The 20,712-nt window shown below is 50.0% G+C and overlaps 1 protein-coding gene across 1 annotated transcript; it reads left to right on the forward strand.

The window, feature by feature from the left end:
• The first annotated feature begins 357 nt into the window (after positions 1-357).
• Positions 358-19,612, forward strand: CACNG1 (calcium voltage-gated channel auxiliary subunit gamma 1). Its single transcript, XM_003812355.4, has 6 exons — positions 358-436; positions 1,989-2,128; positions 2,326-2,605; positions 11,721-11,795; positions 12,771-12,908; positions 13,736-19,612. The coding sequence occupies exons 1-6, from the start codon at positions 358-360 to the stop codon at positions 13,960-13,962; spliced, it is 939 nt and encodes a 312-aa protein (XP_003812403.2). The 3' UTR covers positions 13,963-19,612.
• Positions 19,613-20,712: the final 1,100 nt, after the last annotated feature.

Here is a 20,712-nt window from a genome sequence, read left to right on the forward strand (position 1 = left end):
GCCCTTTCAGGGTGCTTTCCAAGGCCGTCAGAGGCTCTTGGCACCGAAGAGCTTAGGGCATCCACCCCCACCACACCAGGAAATTCAAAAGACACTTTCATTCTTCCAATGACACTGTATTTACTTGTAATGCTAAAATTAAATAGCTTCGTTCCAGATTTTCTGTCTTAAAACACTGGAACCCTCTTCTGGCTCCCCAGCTACTGCTTTGCTGGGTGCCTGGCACTCAGTAGGTCTGCTCAAGCTGTACAGCACCCCCTGAGATCCCCAGGTGCCAGGATCCTGAAGCTGGGCCCCCACAAACAACAAGAGAGGGCTCAGAGGCTGCGGCCATGTCCCAGCTTCTGGGAATTCCCCATGGAGACGGTCTACCCACCTGGTGACAGGCAGTTTCTCCGCGAGCTGAAGCAGGGGCGGTGGCATATGTCAACAGTCAGTCAGTGATCAGTCAGTTGTGATGGATTAGCGCCCACAGGGAACACAGAGGTGGGGGGACAGGGAAGAAGGGAAGCAGAGATGAGAACAGTGGGGAGATAAGCTCTCAGGAGATTGTAATATGTATGAGAGACTGATTTTAAAAATATGGAAGTTTGGATGGAACTGCAATAAGCACAAGCCAGTGGCTGGAGATGCGAGGGTTCAGCTCAGCCCTGGGGCTGTTCACCAGGTGGTCCTGGCTCCTCACATCTCCGCTCTGGGCTGCAGATTCCTAATCTGTCACAATAGATCTTGAAGTTTCTTCCCAGTTCCAACCATTCGTTATGACTTTGGGCTCTGGGTCCTGAAACCTGGATTCCTCATTTTCCCGCTGTGTGACCTTGGACAAGTGACTTCATGTCTCTGAGCTTCCATGTCCTTGTCTGTGAAATGGCAGTAACCGTTGTAGTCCCCTTGTGGATTGGTGTGAAGAGTAACTGTGACAATGGATGAAGGCTTAGCAGGGTACCTGGTAGATAGTAAGCACTCACTGAAGATGAGCCACTGTTCTGATTATCATCATCATGAACTTTCTGTGATTCTAAGGCTGGAGGCCGAAACATTTCTGTCCACATGGGCAGAGTCTCTGTAAATCGTGTCAATCTGAGGCCAGGATTTTGAAGCTCAAGGCCCCACCCAGCTCAGGAGGCTATTCCTGGTCATGCGTCAGCCTCTCGGCTACACCCAAAAAGGGCCACCCTGTGAGCCGAGAAGGAAGAGATGACACAACCCAGGAGAGATGTAGAGGCTGGAGCCTCGGGGACCAGCCTGGGGGCCAGGCGGGTGCACAGGACCGTTGGAGGGTGGTCGATCCCGGGCTTTCTGTGTTCTCTGCCGTTATCTGCACACCCATGAGCTCCTAATGATCCCCTATAAATCAACCTATTCATTCTTTTTTACTCACACACTTATTTTGCAAATTAAAACATAACTGGAAAGTCATCACCTGCTGTTAATAGAAGGCAAAACCAAACACAGTGCCCTGAAAAACAGAACGACCAGGTCCAGCAGGATTCCTCGTCCTCTTCAGGCCGTTCTCGCTTTGTTTCAAAGGACACTTTACGGGCAATAATGACACTGACCTCGAGCAGAGCTTTGCTCTGGACCCAGTTTTGGGGATGGAAAGAGAATTGAAAAGGAAGTAATGTTCTCGTGGAGGGATCAGAGTTGGGTAAGGCCAGACCTGGGAACCACCTAAAATCTTCCTATGGTTTGGGGGATGCCGTGGGGTTTGTGGCTAAAACGCTTGCCTAAGAGGTGGACTCCACAGGCCCTGGACAGGGTCCCCGGGATGTCACTAGACAGAATCCTAGCCCCTCAGATCCCAGGATGAGAACCTACTCACTGCCCTGCCGGTAACAGGCTTACCCCGTGGGAGCCCGGGACAGCCGTGCAGCCCGCAGCTCCTGGTCTCCTCCCCTGGCCTGGGCTGCCCTTTCCCATCAGCCCAGAGCAGGCAGATCCCCACCCCCGGGGCCCTGCTGCCCACCTCTCGCCCTCTCCCAACTCAGGCACCCTGAGCTGCTACTCACAGAGGCCTCAATCTACCATCCAGAGCCTTCTCTCCTTGCCGCCCTGCCCCGCCGCACTGGGGTATTTCTGGCTCCCAGAGGGGCAGAAAACCCTGAAACCCGAGCAGAAGCTGTCCTCGGTGCCACGCCTGGAGATGGGCATTAATAGCAGCCTCCCTCAGGCCCCTGACGCGTCTGGGCAGCTGCTCAGCACGTCCCGCGTCCCTCGGCCCCAGGGCCAGCCCACTCTGGCTCAGCCAGGCACACTAAACTTAGTGGCCACTCCCAGCTCGACAACCACTGCCACCCCCCAAGCTCGGCTTGTCACCTGCCCTAGGAGACGCAGCCGCCGGACCCTGCCCAGGGCACCCACGCCTCGGCGACCACCACGTCCCAGACCAAAATGCTGAAGGTCCGCGTGACCCTCTTCTGCATCCTGGCAGGCATCGTGCTGGCCATGACAGCCGTGGTAACCGACCACTGGGCTGTGCTGAGCCCCCACATGGAGCACCACAACACTACCTGCGAGGCGGCCCACTTCGGCCTCTGGCGGATTTGTACCAAGCGCATCCCCATGGACGACAGCAAGACCTGCGGGCCCATCACCCTGCCCGGGGGTAACGTACCCACCCTCCGTCCCAATCCCCACCTCCTGCTCTTCCCCGTCATCCCCCTGGCAAAGTTGCCCATGCGAAGGAAGGCAGGTTTCTCTGCCTAGAAATAGGGCAGCCGCCCAGCCTTTTCTGCCCAGGGAAGAAGATATGAATTGCATGTGCGGTGCTGGTGGCTGGGGCTGGGTTGTAAGACGAGGGCGTTTGTCCCAGCTATTTCTGTCTGGCTGGACCTTGGGGCTTTTTGCCCAGAGCAGAGAGCTGGGCAGGCTCAAGAAAGGAACTGCAGCTCTACCAGCCCAGGGACTTCTGGGCCCCACCTGGTCACTCTCTCCCTGCAAAGAAAAGCTAGGTGGCTCTGTGTCCTCAGGCTAGGGGGACCCATGGGGCTGGCAGTTTGTTCCTGGCCTCAAGGCAGGAGAGGAGAGAGGACAGGCGATGGAATTTGCAGGGTCCTGTGCAGAATGAAAATGCAGGGATCCTTGCTCCAAATTACCAAGGATTTCAAGGCAGTGACAGCAGCACATGAAACCACACATGGGCCCTTGTGGGCCCCGGGCCTGGAGCAGCTGCACAGGTTGAATGTCTGTGAAGCAGGACATGGCTGTAGGTGAGCCACCTGCCCCCACCTTCTTTTTTTTTTTTTTTTTTTTTTTTTTGAGACAACTCTGTCGCTCAGGCTGGAGTGCAGTGGCACGATCTTGGCTCCCTGCAACTTCTGCCTCCTGGACTCAAGCGATTCTCCTGCCTCAGCTTCCTCAGTAGCTGGGATTACAGGCATGCACCACCACACCCATCTAATTTTTGTACTTTCAGTAGAGACGGGGTTTCACCATGTTGGTCAGGCTGGTCTCGAACTCCTGACCTCAGGTGATCCACCTGCCTTGGCCTCCCAGAGTGCTGGGATTACAGACGTGAGCCACCATGCCCGACCTCCACCTGTCCTTTTGTCAGGACTTCAGTCCTCTATGCATCCTGTCTTAGCTCAGACCCTGTCAGAGTTACAAAGCATTTCCTCACCCTGTAATTTAAGCGTATTCCTCGATTTCCTACCGTGTGACCGAACCACACGTTGAAGGTAAGGTCCTTTTCAGGAGTACCTGGTAGTCGCGTGACTAGCCTCTATTCTGCAAATGCAGAGGCTTCTGGATTCTTAGCAAATACAGCACTTTAGAGGAAAGAGTGCTCATGGAGACCAGGCGGCCAGGGATCTAATCGCCATTGCCCACTACCCTCAAATGACCATCCAGGGAGGACAAAGCTCATCTCAGCCTCTGCTTCTTCCTCTATAAAATATGGGACTGACTCTCAGCAACGTGAGATCCCTTCCCGGGCTTACAGACGCCCATCCACAGTGGCAGTGGAGCGGAGTGATGTCAGTGTGATGTCCCACCTGGTTTTCAGGATTATTTCCTCTTTTATCAGACTAGGTGTTCCTTGAAACCTGTCCTTCAAGGACACTAGGGCTGACTCCCCAAAGATCTTGCAGTCTGCTTGTGAGGCAAAGAGCCCAGACCCCATCCTCCCTTGTCTCTGCTCCCTCTTCCTTCCCTCCTGCTTGCTCCAGAGATCCCCTCCCTTGTTCCGCCCCACTGGACGCCCAGAAGACTCGTAAGTGCCCAGCTGTTGTAGAAACACCAAGTCCCAGGGCTGAGAGTGACAGGTGTGGCCATGTGCTTGCAGGGTATCGCATAGCCCGGATGCCCATGCCCCTTGGCCACTGCTGAGCACACCCATAAACAGGAACAGCCTCCAGCCAACTCCCCTGGGCAGGGCAGGGCAGGGCAGGGCAGGGCAAGGCAGCTTCTTCAGGGACCACACATGGGGACGTGCTGTTACAGTCCTGTTCACCCGTCCTTGGAACCATCTGCCTTTTAAAGTCAGAGCAGAAGACTGGGCAGTGAGCAGAATCCACACAAGGAAGAGACAGGCTGGTGAGAGGTGACTGGACCAATTGCAGGGGGCCAACAGGCATTGCTTGGCCTTGAGCCTGAAAGGATCTACCTCTTTGCCTTCTTAGCCTAACCAGCTATGAACCATACCTCCCACACTTGTGACACTGAGCACTACCTTTCCTCTAGTAATCTTCCAAAGTATGTTCCTGCCTTTTTCCTTCTCTTTTCTCTGCAAATGGACATCTTTCTCCTTCCCCATCTGCCCTTCTTGTGCTCCCTGGGACCACTCTTCTCTGGAGGGAGGAAGTGGGTTCATATGTGGCCCATCATCTATTATTAACAACAATAATAATAATGGCACATACATGTAGCCCTGTGTGCCAAATATTGTTGTAAACGCTTTACATATATTAACTTTGAAAGACATCAGGAAAAAAAAATGATAGAAAAAGAACCTCCAAAAATAATCTTCTCCATAAAAGTAATGAGAAGGCTGGCAGAAATGGTCAGAATCAACATTTTCAGAACTCTGGAAATTAACCAAAGTCTTGCAGCAATCCAGCAAGAAAAATGGGTGAATCTCAGGAGGACCAGTGAGTTCTGTGGTGTTTTGACTTGCCTTATTCCTGTTTCCCTTTCCCAGCTCTGTGGTAACCTTGCAAACCAACATTCTGTAATCACAGTGAAAATCAGCATCCCAGTAGCCTCTGGAGGGGAGAGAATGGGGTTGGATCCAAGGCCCATTCCCAGAGAGTTGTCATTATTTGACCTGTCTGGTGATTCCCTGAAAACCCCCACTTGAGAAGCTGTTTCTGTTTGACCTGACTCTGAGCTCATCCAGTGCAAATAGTCTTTCTCCCTGGGGATGTTTGTTGAAAATAATTAGAGATGATTGATTAACATCATGGCTGTCTGAGGCAGTAGATAACAGTTAGGGAGAACAACAGGCTAACCAAAAAACTGGAGACTGAAATGTCCATAAGTTGCTTTGAAAAGCTCCAACATATTCCTGGGAATCTAGGAGGCCACATGCATGCACAATGCTATATGCATACTCAGGAAAGACCTGAGAAGGCCCTAAGCACTCTCTGCCTTATCTTGAGGCTCTGTTCAAGCAGGAAGTGGAGGCTAAGGCAGAGATGTGGGTGGCTTAGCTGAGCGTGAAAGTCATATGCACAGAGCCCCTCAGTAAAGACTGGGAGAGGCATTGTTGCCAAGCATTTTAGGAAATTTATAATTGGTCACTAAGCTAATTGAACAGGGATCTCAGTGGTCACACATGACAAAAAACACATACTTTACCATCTTAGTTCAAAAAAGTCACTAAACAAACAACGGGAACAAATCTTCAAGAAGGGGGAACAACTGATTTCCAGAGTTGCCACATTATATTGTTTAAAAAATACTGGCTGGGTGTGGTGGCTCACTCCTGTATTCCCAGCACTTTTGGAGGCCAAGTGAGAGGACTGCTTGAGGCCAGGGGTTTGAGATCAACCTGGGCAATATAGCAAGACCCTGTCCCTACCAAAAAAAAAAAACAAAACAAAACAAAAAAAAAACCCCACAAAATATCCAGGAGTGGTGGCATGTGCCTGTAATTCTAGCTACTCCCAAGGCTTAGGTGAGGGAATTGTTTGATCCCAGGAGTTAGAGACTACAGTGAACTATGATCATGCCACTGCACTCCAGCCTGGGTGACAGAGCAAGACTCTGTCTCTAAATAAATAAATACATACATAAATAATACAAGACACGCAAAGAACTAAAATGATATGGGGCATACATGGGACAGGGAGAAGTCAATAGATCCATAAGGAAGCCAGATATTGGACTTACTAGACAAAAACTTTAAATCTGCTATAGTAAATATATCCAAAGAAAAAACAATCAAAACAATTAAAGATGAAAATGATGCCTTATGAAATAGAAACTATCAATTAAGACACAGAAATTATTTTTAAGGACAAAATAGAAATTCTGGAGTTGAAAAGTACAATAACTAAAATGAGAAATTCACTAGAGGGGCTCAATGGCATATCTGAGCAGGCAAAAGAATCAGTGACCTTTAAGATAAGTCAGTTGAGATTAGCCAGTCTGAGGAACAGGCAGATAAAAAGAATAAAGAAAAATGACGAGAGCCTCGGAGACTTATGGGACACCATCAAGTTTATGTAAAGGGAGTCCCAGAAGGAGAGGGAAAGAGAGAAAGGAGCAAAAAAGGTATGTGAAAAATAATGTCCAAAAGCTTCCCAAATTGGATGAAAAACGTTAAAAATCGACAAATTTATGAAGCTCAATGAACTCCAGGTAGAATAAACTCTAAGGGATCCACATCTAGACACATGATAATCAAATTGTTGAAAGATAGAGACAGAGAATCTTAAAAACGGAAAGAAGCAACTCACCGCATATGAGGAATCCTTAATAAGATGAACAGCCAATTTTTCCCCAAATCTATGGAGGCCAGAAGGTGGTGGGATGACATACATATATTAGCTCGCCTAATCCTCACAGAAACCTCCGTGAAGGCCATGCTATTATCATCATCCCAATCTTACAGATAAAGAAAATCAACCACTGAGAGGTTGAGATATTTGACAAGGTAACACAGGTGATGAGCAGAGCAGCCAGGACTCACACTCAGACCCTAACATTCACTGTTTTAGTCAATACATTAACTACTTTACAACAACCCAGTGAGTGGGTTCTTATTCTACAGGTGGTTCTCATTCTACAGGTGGGTCTCATTCTACAGGTGGTTCCTATTCTACAGGTGGGTCTCATTCTACAGGTGGTTCTCATTCTACAGGTAGGTCTCATTCTACAGGTAGGAACAGGGAGGCTGAGCATAGCCTTCCCCAGGCTAACCAGCTAACAAATAGAGGTTCTCCACCCAAGTCTTGAATCCAGAGCCTCCTTTCCCTCCAGTTCCTTCTCACACCCTCTACTGTGCATGAAAACACAGCTCCTAAAAGCTCTGACCCAAGTGAACACAAGGAGTCCAGCTTTTGACATGGCATAGTTTGAGGGCAGCTGGACCAGAAGCTGGTGCAGTGGAGCAGACTTCTCAAGGTCCCACTTAGTCTTAAAATGTTGGAGGCTCAGTGGGCAAGAGTTGTCTAATTTTTCCAAATTAGACAGTCTTAGACTCCAAACAGTCTTAGAAGGACTTCCATGTACAAGATCAACATCTAAGACCAATTCCAATGCCTCCAGAATGAGAGTAGGAGCCTCTCCCAAAGGAGAGACTATGTGTTCTGAAAGTCCAAATGAACCCGCAAAGAGGCCATCCCCTGCCCTTGGGCTGGGTGAAGTGCTGCTTCTTTCAGGCTCTGCCTCTTTAGGGCAAGGAGGCAGGTTGCCCCAGGGCCCACTTTGCCTAGTGCCCCATTTTCCCTACTGGTCCATCTTCTCTCAGTGTGGGAACTGGGATTGTATAAAAAAGCATGATACTGCTGACCCCAGGAATTTCATGGGCTCACTTCACCATCCACAGAAGTCCATGCCAGAGGCCTAGGCCAGAGCCAGGCTTCTCCCATGGAAGAGCAGTGCTCTGAAGCTCTAGGGTCAGGTCTTGGAGATTTCCAGCCCATTTTATAAAATTCTTCAATCAGAGATGTGGAAGGAGACACAGCCCAGAGAAACCACTGTTGGGAGCTGATAGAACTTCTTTTACCAAAAGGCTAAAAACAACACTGACATCAATGCAAGTTAGGGGCTTCCTTGCACCCCTAAAGTACCAGTTTCTTTGGTTTTGGACAAATCCACAAAGTATCTTTGAATATATGAAAGTCTCCATGGACGGTCACTTGGCACACTGATACATTCTCAGTGATAACCCAAGGCATCCACTAATCCTGCCAGCTGTTCCAACTATCAAAGAAAGATCCCTATTAACTCAAGTTCAGCTTGGAGCTAAATGTGGCTTCTGCTCTAATTCTTTGAAACTGGCACACTACACATGGTTCTGCACAGTTACTGATGCCCTTAACTAGAACACTGGGTTAGCCACACTATTCCATCCCCCAGTCAAGTCTGAGAGCTGAGTTCACCATATTTTTAATAAATAACCCATTTAATATTTTTAAACCGCTGAGTCTTACAGAAATAAGGAGATTAAAATCAGCATAAGCCATTTGCAGAGACAAAGGAGAATGGCACGACCTCAGAGTTCCTAACACCCCAGATCATCATCCTGGCATTGGAATCTTTGCTGACTTAGTCGGAAGCAAAGCTGCAATCCCTGAGCTTTGTGTAAGTGTGATGGAAGCCAGGGCAGCGGGGCAGAGAGGGGCATCCCAGAGGCAGAGGCAGGAAGACGGAGAGTCTGCACAGGACCGTCACGGTCCCTCTCCTCTTGACCCATGACTAAGATGGGTCCACCTCGGATGTCCTTCCTCTTTACGTTGCCCTGGATGCTCAGTTTCCCAAATAATATCCACCTAGACCCAGGAACAGGGCAGGGAGGGAAGGGGCTCATAGTAGGGTCTGTCCATCTGAACAGGACCCTGCACCCTCTTGAGTAACACGGGCAGATGCCTGGCCTGATTTGTCCTAAATGAGGCCTGGGTCTGACGTGCCCCCACCCCTACAGGGGCCATCAGAGACCATGAAAGGGTTTATGGTCTCCAATGGGCAGCCACATAGCCCAGGAGTGGATGTTTCTCCCAGGTTCAGGGCAGGAGACACCGGTCTTTTTCACATGCTAAGCCCAAGAAAGGGGACAGAGTCGGCCCATCAGTCCTCAGGCCCCCAGTTCAGCCATGTAAGAGTGAAGCTGAGGCTTCCTGATACCCTGAGAAGGAATCCTACCCACTGGAGGCCCCCTCCCTCCATTTGAGGACACTTCATGGAGAAGAGGGAGGAGGAACACTGTAGCTGGACCACCAGAAGAAAAGCATCCCCCCAGAAGCTCACAACCTGGCTCCTGCAGACACGTAGCCTACCCCTGTGTCTGAGTTAAGATCATTTCTATCCAAGCAGCCAGCAGCCAGGCAGAGCCTGGCGTTTATCTGGTGGGGATTTGGTGAGCCAAATGCTACCTGTGTGAGAGTCACCTCAGCAACCCACCAGGTGCAAACAGCTGTGCCCCAGCAAGGCACTCCATGGCCCTCATCTCAGGGCCCTCCGCTGGGAAGGATTTTAACTTATGGCTTTTGAGCAGTCAGGGAGGCAGCTGACCGTGAAATACACTTGAATTCAGTCAGTTCTGACAACTGAAATCGGCCCTTCAAGAATGAAACAGAAACAGAAATGTTTCTTTGTCTAGAGGGAGACACATGGAGACTTATGACATAGCATGGGCCATTTTGAAGCAGTGATTCGAGAGATCTACAGCCAATAATCTAACAAATAGAAGAGATCTGCATTATGCTTTAAAATAGCACCGGATGCCCAGAGAGAATAGCAGAGCACCAATTCTGACATCACCACCAGCAGTCAGACACCCCAGGTAACACGGTTCAAAAGGAAAGTGATTTAAATATAGAAGCACACAGAGAAGGCTGTTTATGCCAGGAACGGGTACTGCTGCTAAACCAGATCCCATCTCCTGGGGTCATTTCCTTCCTCAACCTCAGGAGAGGCAGCAGCCCTGGCTCTGGGGGGAAGGAGGGGAATGGTATGAGACCACAGGCTTAAGGTGCAAGAAGAATGATTTAGGTCCGGTTAAAGAAAGCCTTCATCCCAAAGAAAAGCCTTGGTATCACTGCAGGTACATTTCCAGAAAGAACTAGGCATCAACCGCCTTATGAGCATCTAAATGAAGCCTGGAAGTGAAGAAATGAATTGACAAACTAGACACCATCTCAACTAGAGAAAGAGATGTTTTTCTATTTAAGGGTCACGGACCCACAGGAAAAGAAATCAATGAAGGGCCTCCACAAATAAAAAGCAAACTAATTTAGTTTTGGAAGGAAACATAATATAAAATAACCCATTCATCCACTTCCTAAATCAAGAGCAAAGAAGATAAACTGTATTTAGCAAGAAATAAGACTGTGCTTTTTTTTTTTTTTTTTTTGAGATGGAGTCCCACTCTGTCACCCAGGCTGGAGTGCAGTGACACGACCTCAGCTCACTACAACCTCTGCCTCCTGGGTTGAAGCAATTCTCCTGCCTCAGCCTTCTAAAGTGCTGGGATTACAGGTGTGAGCCACCGCGCCCGGCCTGTGCTTTGATTTTATAGTATACCTAGCTATGAGAGAGAGACTGAAAGAGAAAAATGGAAGTGAAATTATATTTTAAATCGGCATGAATTTCCTTGTGCTGAGCCCCTCCCCTCTCCCTCATCAAATTCAGATTTGCGTTCCTACTGCCCACAGACTTTCCATAGCTTTTATGACAATTATCAGGTGGGCCAAGCAGCTTTGTGGGGGCAGGTCTCATCTGGGCTGTCTCGCAAAGACCAGGGACCCAGTGAAACCACATGATGGTCACATTCAGCCCTCGTAGGGGTTCCATCTGCATCCAGGCCATCCCAATGGCCACTCGGAAAAAGCCCTTTGCAGGGCATTTTAAGGGGCCTGGAGCAGGGTTCCCATCCTGGCTGCACATCAGGATCTCCCAGAAAGCTTTTGAAAAACGCTGTTTCCCAGGTCCCACCAATGAACCAGGGTGTGCCTGGATTCTGATGAGAAACACAGTCCCAGTTTTGGGGTTGATCCAGGGTTTCTCAACCTTGACACTCTTGATATTTTGGCCTGGATCATTCCATGTTGGGAGGACCTGTCCTGTGTGTCTTGGGATGTTCAGCAACGTCTGTGGCCTCCACCGGCTGGGTGCCAGGTGTACCCCTCTCACCACCACCATAACCCCAGGCATCGCCAAGTGTCCCCTGGGGGGGGCAGAATCGGCCCCAACAGAGACTGCTGTTTGGTTCTTTGTTGATTGTGCACCCTGCACACCCTGAAAAATGGCTTGAGCCTGGGCCTCGGTTACCCTGTCTGCCTAATGGGGTGCAGAACCCACAGGCCGTCTGCCCTGCAGACTCATCCAGCCTCAGCTCCCTGAAGACCTCCCAGCCCTCCAGGCAACCTCATTATCCCACTGAGATGTTGTTCTAAGGGTCAAAGACAGATGTTTCAGCCCAGATTAAGGATCTGGGGAGAAGAGAGGCTGCCAGAGCCCCCTGCATGCCGAGCAGAATGACACCACGCTCTCTGCCAGGCCTCTGTCCTTGCTACGGGTTGCTCCCCTCAACTCACAGTCTGTCTCCTCCTTTGCAGAGAAGAACTGTTCCTACTTCAGGCATTTTAACCCCGGCGAGAGCTCGGAGATCTTCGAATTCACCACTCAGAAGGGTGAGCCTGGGTGGAAAGGGGTCTGGGGTGACAAGAGGGGACTTCTGTGTCGTGCACCACTGGGCCAGAAAGTCATTGGCAAAAGCACTGACTTCCTCACGCCTGATGAGAAGAAGCCCGTGGTGCATTTGAACAACAGTCTTGTCACCTCCCTGCTCCGGAGGCCCCAGGCAGCCGCCTTCCATCTCCAGGGCCCAGAGCTTCCACACCTCAGGGCCAGGGAGCATTTGCAGAAGCAGCACCTCCTGGTAGGCCCCTACACAAGGGCAGCTGTTGTGACGGGAGCTGTGGATGTGGAACAAGTGCTCAGAAGCCCCGTGGTGGCTCTTGGTGGCATGTGATAGTTAGAGTCTGCAGGGACAGTCTGAGTCCCTCCCTGGCCTAGAAATCCCTCCCTGAGTACCAGGAGGGTGCGGTGGGCTCTGGGAGCTTTTCAGGATCCGCAGAGCTCAGACTCACACCCATTGTCGGGAGTACAGACCCGTGCCTGCCTGCGCCCAGACAGCTGCACACAGGGTGAGTGGGCAGACACACAGACACACACTGACACACACAGACACACACAACACAGATACACACACACAATGACACACACAAGACACAGACGCACAGAGACACTGACACACACGCATGATGACACACAAAATGACACACAGTGACACATACACACACTGACACACACGTACAATGACACAGACACAGAGACACACACTGACACACACGTACAATGACACAGACACAGAGACACACACTGACACATACGCATGACACACAATGACACACACAGACACTGACACACACAGATACATACAATGACACACACAAGACACAGACACAGAGACACACACTTGACACACACACAATGACACACACAGACACTGACACACACACTGTGGTGCATGGTGTGGTCCCTAACCAGCCACAACGAGAGCTCCCGGGCTGAGGCCGCATGCTGGGTGTCCCTTGTGTTTGCAGAGTACAGCATCTCGGCAGCCGCCATCGCCATCTTCAGCCTTGGCTTCATCATCCTGGGCAGCCTCTGTGTCCTCCTGTCCCTCGGGAAGAAGAGGGACTATCTGCTGCGACCTGCGTCCATGTTCTATGCCTTTGCAGGTAGACTGGGGGCTCTGCCTGAGCGCCGGGGCCGGGGGACCATGTCGCGGGGGATTCTCCGCTCCACCCTCATGCCCACCGCGAGATTTGGGTGAGGGGCATTTCCCAGGCTCCATCCCCATCCAGGGGCAAACCTGGCCAGGCCGTCAGTGACTCCAGGTGGGTTGGAGGGAGACAGAGCTTGGCGGTTTGTCCATTCCTCTCCACGACTCAACCCTCAAGGCCCCAAAGAAACTGCCCAGAGAATGATTAACAAAAGAAGGAAAGAAACGTGGTCACCTTTCTTTCTTTTTCTTGGGGGATGAGGAAGAGGGTCTCGCTCTGTCATCCAGGCTGGAGTGCAGTGGCACGATCACAGCTCACTGCAGCCTCGAACTCCTGGGTTCAAGGGTTCCTCCCGGGTTCAAGGGTTCCTCCCGCCCCAGCCTCCTAGTAGCTGGGACTACAGACATGCACCACCACACCTGGCTAGTTTTTCATTTTATTTTAATTTTTTGTAGAGACGGAGGGCTCATCACTATGTTGCCCAGGCTGGTCTCAAACTCCTGGCCTCAAGCGATCCTCCTGCCTCAGCCTCCCAAAGTGCTGGGATTACAGGTGTGAGCCACCACACCTGGCCACATGGTTGCCCTTCTGAGGGATGATGCAGGAATAGGGTGGTGGGTGGACAAATGGATCCTTGTGCAGGTTCCCAGCTAGAAGCTGCCTTGAGGCAGCTTTTCCCCCAAGGCAAGGTCACCGCCTCCTCCATGCACACAGGCTGGGGTGGGGCTGGTGGCTACGGCAGACGCCCCTCGGTCCCTGAGCGTGCCTGGCTCTGCCCCTAGGTCTCTGCATCCTCGTCTCGGTGGAGGTCATGCGGCAGTCGGTGAAGCGCATGATTGACAGTGAGGACACCGTCTGGATCGAGTACTATTACTCCTGGTCCTTTGCCTGCGCCTGTGCCGCCTTCGTCCTCCTCTTTCTCGGCGGTCTCGCCCTCCTGCTGTTCTCCCTGCCTCGAATGCCCCGGAACCCATGGGAGTCCTGCATGGATGCTGAGCCCGAGCACTAGCCCTCCTGCGGCCCTAGCGACCCTCAGGCTTCTTCCCCAGGAAGCGGGGTCTTGGCCTGGAACCTTCCAGAGAGGAGGCGGGAGCAATTTTAGCTCCACCCTGCTCCCATCTGCCCCCCTGCAACAGTCGCGGGCTGCTTCCTCTCTTTGAGCTCCTCTGGGCTCCTGCAGGCTCCCCTGGGAATAGAGCAAGACGTGAGTCCCAACCTGGCCACAGTTGGGGGAGGCAGAGCCAGCAGGTGGACAGGTGTTTGCAGGGGCCCAACTTCCCCTGGAGCTCAGAGGTGTCCCCACTGTACCAGCCTCTGATAAGCTGCCTCCAGTTGTCCTTTATGAACATTGCAGGGACAACCTGTGTTTGCCAGCTGGGTGTTCCATGTAAATAGCCAGCCTGTCTCTTTCTCGGTGATAAAACACACCCTCTCTGGTGAGCCCAGCGTCCCCTCCTTGGCTTCCAGGAGCCCTGGGAAGCATTTTTAACTGGGTAGAATCTGACTGTGGCTTGAAATAAAAAGCTCTCAGAAAACTCATGCTTTCCTGGCGCCTTGCATAGAAATCGCTCGGATTCCCAGTCACATCAGGGGCTCCCCTGACGCCGAATGAGAAGGGAAGGCAGGTCACCCGGCTATGTTGAGGTCTTTTGTGGGGACAAGAGGGCAACGCACGTGGCTTAGAGGCTCTGAATTCCAACTCGTATCTCTAGGCCCTGAGATTGTTTTCGGGAGAAACTAGAAACCCTCTGATGAAGCAAGGGTGTTAAAAATAGGAGGGGTTATTTCTAGAGCCTGGCATGCAACGCACCTGGTGCCAACACAGCGCTAAAGCAGCCAGCCAGTGTCTGATTTCTGATGTTGGATTTTTCTTGTGAAGAACATCAGGAAGCAGGGCTTAGCAATTAGACACTTAGGGCCACATGAAGAGCCATGATTTGCACTCTTCTGCCTTCCAAAACCCCGCAGTACTTGCCCAGGCTTCCGAAGTGGAGTTCAGACATGATCGGCAGATGGGATCCTTGCCTTGCACCCCGGAGAACCCACTGGAGTTCATGCTTCTAGGGCAGGGTTTGGCAAACTATGGCCCGTAGGCCACACCTGGCCTGCCCCCTCTTGCTGTATGGCCCACAAGCAAAAGGTAGTTTTTACAGTTTTAAATTGTTAAAAAAATAAATAAAATTTTTTTAAAAAAAAAAGGCCAAGCGCAGTGGCTCACGCCTGTAATCCCAACACTTTGGGAGGCCAACATGGGTGGATCACAAGGTCAGGAGTTCAAGACCAGCCTGGCCAAGATGATGAAACCCCATCTCTATTAAAAACACAAAAAATTAGCCGGGCATAGTGGCACGTGCCTGTAATCCCAGCTACTCGGCAGGCTGAGGCAGGAGAACTGCTTGAATCCGGGAGGCAGAGGTTGCAATGAGCCGAGATCACGCCATTGCACTCCAGCCTGGGCGACAGAGTGAGACTCCATCTCAAAAAACAAAACAAAACCAAAAAAAACCCAAAACAATCAAGGAACTGGGCATCACGGCTCACACCTGTAATTTCAGTAATTTGGAAGGCTGAGGCAAGAGGATTGTTTGAGGCCAGGAGTTTGAGACCACCCTGGGCAACACAGCAAGACTCCATCTCTATAAAAAATAAAAATAAAATAATTTACAGATAAAAAGAAGAAGAATATCTGATGACACATGAAAATGATAAGAAATACACATCTCAATGTCTGTAAATAAAGTTGGATTAACACCAAGCCACGCCCATTCTATGGCTGCTTTTGTCACCATTGAGTAGTTTCAACAGAGATCTTCTGTCCCGCTATGCTGAAAATATTTACTATCTGACCCTGTACGAAAAATGTGTGATTACGCCTGTTCTGGAGGAAAACTACAACCATCAGCCCCCATATCAACCTTTTACTGGTCCCATCTAAAAGCTGCGGGGAAGTTCATTATTTCAGTTCGCCTGCGGTACCTCGGGGGTGTGGGCTGGGCTAGGAGGGGTGTCAGAGGAGACTCACTCAAAGACGCAAAGATCCAGCCAGGAAACAAACTTGCTCCAGGTAAAGGAGAATCAGAAGATGACTGTCCCGGCCAGCCAGGGAGCTGGTGCCACAATTTATGAGTAAGAAGGAAGAGCGATAACTTCATCCCATTGATAACCATTTTGGAAGTTGATATTATTGGTGTTTTTTTTTTTTTTTTGAGACAGGGTCTCACGTTGGAGTACAGTGCCCAGGCTGGAGTACAGTGGCACAATCACAGCTCACTATAGCCTCGAGTTCCTGGGCTCAAGTGATCCTCCTACCTCAGCCTCCCAAGTAGTAGGGACTGCAGGCGTGCGCCACCACACCCAGCTAATTTTTTTTTGTTTTTTGTTGAGACAGGGTTTTGATATGTTGCCCAGGCTGGTCTCTAACTCCTGGGCTCAAGCGATCCGCTAGCCTTGGCCTCCCAAATTGCTGGGATTACGGGCATGAGCCACCACACCCAGCCTTTTTTTTTTTTTTTTTTTTTTAACAGATCGGAGTCTTGCTATGCTGCCCAGGCTGGCCTCAAACTTCTGGGCTCCAGATGTCCTCCTGCCTCAGTCTCTGGAGTAGCTGGGATTACAGGTGTGAGCCACCATGCCTGGCTCCAATATTATTCTTTTATTACTATTTTTACTTTTAGCAGAATCAGACTGGCATGCATTTTCTTTTCTTTTCTTTTTTTCTTTTTTTTTTTTTTTCTTTAGATGGTGTCTTGCTCTGTCACCCAGGCTGGAGTGCAGTGGTGTGATCTCAGCTCACTGCAAACTCCGCCTCCCGGGTTCAAGCAATGCTCCTGCCTTAGCCTCCCGAGTAGCTGGGATTACAGGTGCCGGCCACCACACCCAGCTAATTTATTTTTGGTAGAGACGGGGTTTCACCATGTTGGCCAGGATGGTCTCGAACTCCTGACCTCAGGTGATCCACCTGCCTCAGCCTCCCAGAGTGCTGGGATTACAGGCGTGAGCCGCCATGCCCGGGGCCTTGGCATGCATTTTCTACTTCCCCATGGATGCCTATGGGTCGGTCCCCCCAAAACACATCTGAATGGAATATCCACCAAACAATACATTCGGCTTCCCAGGCTTTTAACTCAGCACAGCCAGAACTGCGATACAAACCAAAGGGTTGGAGGCTGGCCGCCAGAGAGCCACACATCCTGGCATCTGCCCCAGAAAGAGGCAACGCAGCAAAGCAAAATAAAGTTGACCAAACCAATGAGGGAAAACGTCTTACTCCCCACCCGCCAAACGCTGCTTGCCAGAAGGATGTCCACAGGGGAAAATGGTTGGCTTTGCCAGGGACTGAAGGCCTCACTTCAGGGTCCAAGCAGGCCCTGCTCTGAAGGCCACCCAGAGCCCAACCACAGAACAACAGTGCCATCTGCCCTGAAGCCTTGGTTGGCCTCAGAATACAATGGCTTCTCATTCCTTGCTGTGGGAACTGTGTGATTTTTTTTTTTTTTTTTGAGACAGAGTCTTGCTCTGTTGCCCAGGCTGGAGTGCAGTGGCATGATCTCAGCTCACTGCAACCTCTGCCTCCCAGATTCAAGCGATTCTTCTGCCTCAGCCTCCTGAGTAGCTGGGACTACAGGCGCCCACCACCACACCTGGCTAATTTTTGTACTTTTAGTAGAGACGGGGTTTCGCCATGTTGGCCAGGCTGGTCTCGAACTCCTGACCTCGGGTGATCTGACTACCTCGCCTCCTGGAACTATGTGACTTTGACCCACAGCACACCTTGATGTCCTGTCACACTTGCAATTTCTCAGCGTTTTTTGCTTTTTTATTAATTTTATTATTATTATTATTGAGACAGAGTCTTACTTGCTGCCCAGGCTGGAGTGCAGTGGTGCGACCTCAGCTCACTGCAGCCTTGACCTCCTGGGCTCAAGTGATCCTCCTGTCTCAGCCTCCCGAGTGGCTGGGACCACAGGCACGTGCCACCACACCCGGCTAATTTCTGTATTTTTTTTTAGAGACAGGGTTTCGCCATGTTGCCCAGGCTTTCTCGTGTTTTTACATCCATCATCTTCCATGAGGCAAAGAAGGCAGCAGAGGCAGGACCAGCAACTAGTTCATCAAGATCCAGACTTAAGTGTGATTTTTTAAGAACTGTGGTAAAATACACATAACGTAAAATTACCATCTTAATCACATTTTCGTGTAGAGTTCAGTCACGTTAAATACACTCCCATTGTTGTGCAACTCTGAACACCGTGCATCTCCAGAACTCTTCGTCATCCCAAACTGAAACTCACAAGCACTAACTCCGCGTCCTCTCCTTCCCACAGCCACTCTTCCACTTTCTGTCTCTGGGAGTTTGACTCCTCTAGGTACCTCGGGATCAGCGGAATCATGGAGTATTAGTCCTTTTGTGACGGGCTCATTTCCCTCGACTGCTAATGCCTTTAAGGTTCATTTGCACGGTACCAGGTATCAGAACTCCCTTCCTTTTTCAGGCTCAGCAATATCCCACTCTACGTATTCCCGTATTTTGTTTATCCACTCATCCACTGATGGACGCTGGGTTGTTTCCAACTCTTGGCTCTTGTGACTTACTGCTGCTATCAACATGGGTTCATGCTCTGCTTCAGGCCCTGCTTTTGGTTGTTTTGGATGCACTGACTGGGACATTTTTTAAAAATTAAAATTAATGCAAAATCTCCACAATTAACACCATATTAAAACTATTAAGTAGGTGCAAACGTAATTGCAGTTTTTGCCATTGAAAGGAATGGCAAAAACTGGGCAGATGTGGTGGCTCATGCCTGTAATCCCAGCACTTTGGGAGGCAGAGGCGGGTGGATCACTTGCGGTCTGGAGTTCAAGACCAGCCTGGCCAACATGGTGAAATCCTGTCTCTACTAAAAATACAAAAAAAAAAAAAAACAGCCAGGCGAGGTGGTGGGCACCTGTAATCCCAACTACTTCAGAGGCTGAGGCAGGAGACTCGCTGGAACCTGTGAGGCGGAGGTTGCAGTGAGCCAAGATCCTGCCACTGCACTCCAGCCTGGGTGATGGAGCAAGACTCCATCTCAAAAAAAAAAAAAAAAAGTAATGGCAAAAACTGCAATTATGTTTGCACCAATTTAAATTAGAACCAAGGCTGCTGTTTTCCCACCTGTCTGATGAGGGCCCTTACCAATCCTCACTTGGCCTCTGCCCAGGTTCCTGGGAGAACCAAGAGATGGCTCCCTCTCTCTCTGGCCAGCACACGGTAGGACCTGCTCCAGTGGCTTGGTGCTTAGTCCCTCCTTAAACTGAAAATTTCAAGGATCTCTGTGTACCTCTATTTTTTTTTTTTCTGGCTGTGCCGGTAAAGACGGATTTTAATCACAGCCTATCGCAATATTTCCCCTGCCAGTGTGACTTGTTCCATTTTGACCAAATATTTTATTTACAAATCCATTTCTAATTTATACCCTGCCCACTTTCAGAAATGATTAGAAGTGGAGACAAGGTATTAATAAACCTATGATGTGGAACATATCTATTAAACCAATGATTGGTATTCAGGCTGGGACGCAGCTGCCCCTGGCCTCCCCAAGCCTTCATTTCTCAGTCTCACTCAATTGCAACCACCGAGGCCATAAATTAATCCCCACACAAGGCATTGATCCTGCACATTGGAGAAAGTTAATTAAGGTCATTGCCATTACAAGCAGCGATACTTTCTATTCTTTTGGCTTTGCTTCTGACAAGAATTTTTGCCTAAATTTGAAAGCCTGGACTTTTTGGAAATTTTCATCATTTAGGGGATATGACTTTCATACATAGCTAGCCCTACCTTACTGCTACATTATTATTATTATTATTATTATTATTATTATTATTATTATTATTAGAGACAGAGTCTTGTTCTGTCGCCCAGGCTGGAGTGCAATGGCGCGATCTCGGCTCATTGCAATCTCCACCTCCTGGGTTCAAGCAATTCTGCCTCAGCCTCCCAAGTAGCTGTGACTACAGGCACGCACCACCACACCCGGCTAGTTTTTGTATTTTTTGTAGAGACGGGGTTTCACTATGTTAGCCAGGCTGGTCTGGAACTCCTGACCTCAAGTGATCCACCTCGGCCTCCCAAAGTGCTGGGATTATAGGCGTGAGCCACCGTGCCCAGCCTTGTACTTTTGACCTCTGCTTCCTTCAAAAAATTCTCCAAATTTTCCCCCGAATATTTCCGTTGTACAATGTTTGTGCTTCTACCACCTGCCCTTTAAACTTTGGTGTTTTCTGCCAGGTCTCATCTCACATCACAATTTCTAGGAAATCCCATTCATCTCCAGGACATCGGTTACCTGTGACCATCATGAGCCCCTGCCAATCTCTCATTCAGGTATCAGACCCGGTGTGTTGCCTTGCTTTCTGCAGAAACTTTGTTCTCCGGAGGTTCCAGGCCACCCCACATGCCTAAGTCCAAACCTAACCCACGGCTTTTTTTTTTTTTTTTTTTTTGAGGCAGTTTCACTCGTGTTGCCCAGGCTGGAGTGCAATGGCTCCGTCTCAGCTCATTGCAACCTCTGCCTCCTGGGTTCAAGTGATTCTCCTGCCTCAGCCTCCTAAGTAGCTAGGATTACAGGCGCCCGCCACCATGCCTGGCTGACTTTTTTTTTTTTTTTTTTTTTAAGTAGAGATGGGGTTTCAGCATGTTGGCCAGGCTGGTCTCGAACTCCTGACCTCAGGTGATTCACCCGCCTCCGTCTCCCAAAGTGCTAGGATTATAGGTATG

The sequence above is a fragment of the Pan paniscus genome, chromosome 19 (genome assembly GCF_029289425.2).
Source record: "Pan paniscus chromosome 19, NHGRI_mPanPan1-v2.0_pri, whole genome shotgun sequence".
Taxonomy (NCBI): domain Eukaryota; kingdom Metazoa; phylum Chordata; class Mammalia; order Primates; family Hominidae; genus Pan; species Pan paniscus.

Coding starts and splice junctions, on each gene's coding strand:
- CACNG1 (XM_003812355.4), top strand. CDS start 358: ATGGAGACGGTCTACCCACCTGGTGACAGGCAGTTTCTCCGCGAGCTG. Junction 2,129..2,325: donor CCGAGCAGAAGCTGTCCTCG/GTGCCACGCCTG, acceptor CACCTGCCCTAG/GAGACGCAGCCGCCGGACCC. Junction 12,909..13,735: donor CATGTTCTATGCCTTTGCAG/GTAGACTGGGGG, acceptor CTCTGCCCCTAG/GTCTCTGCATCCTCGTCTCG.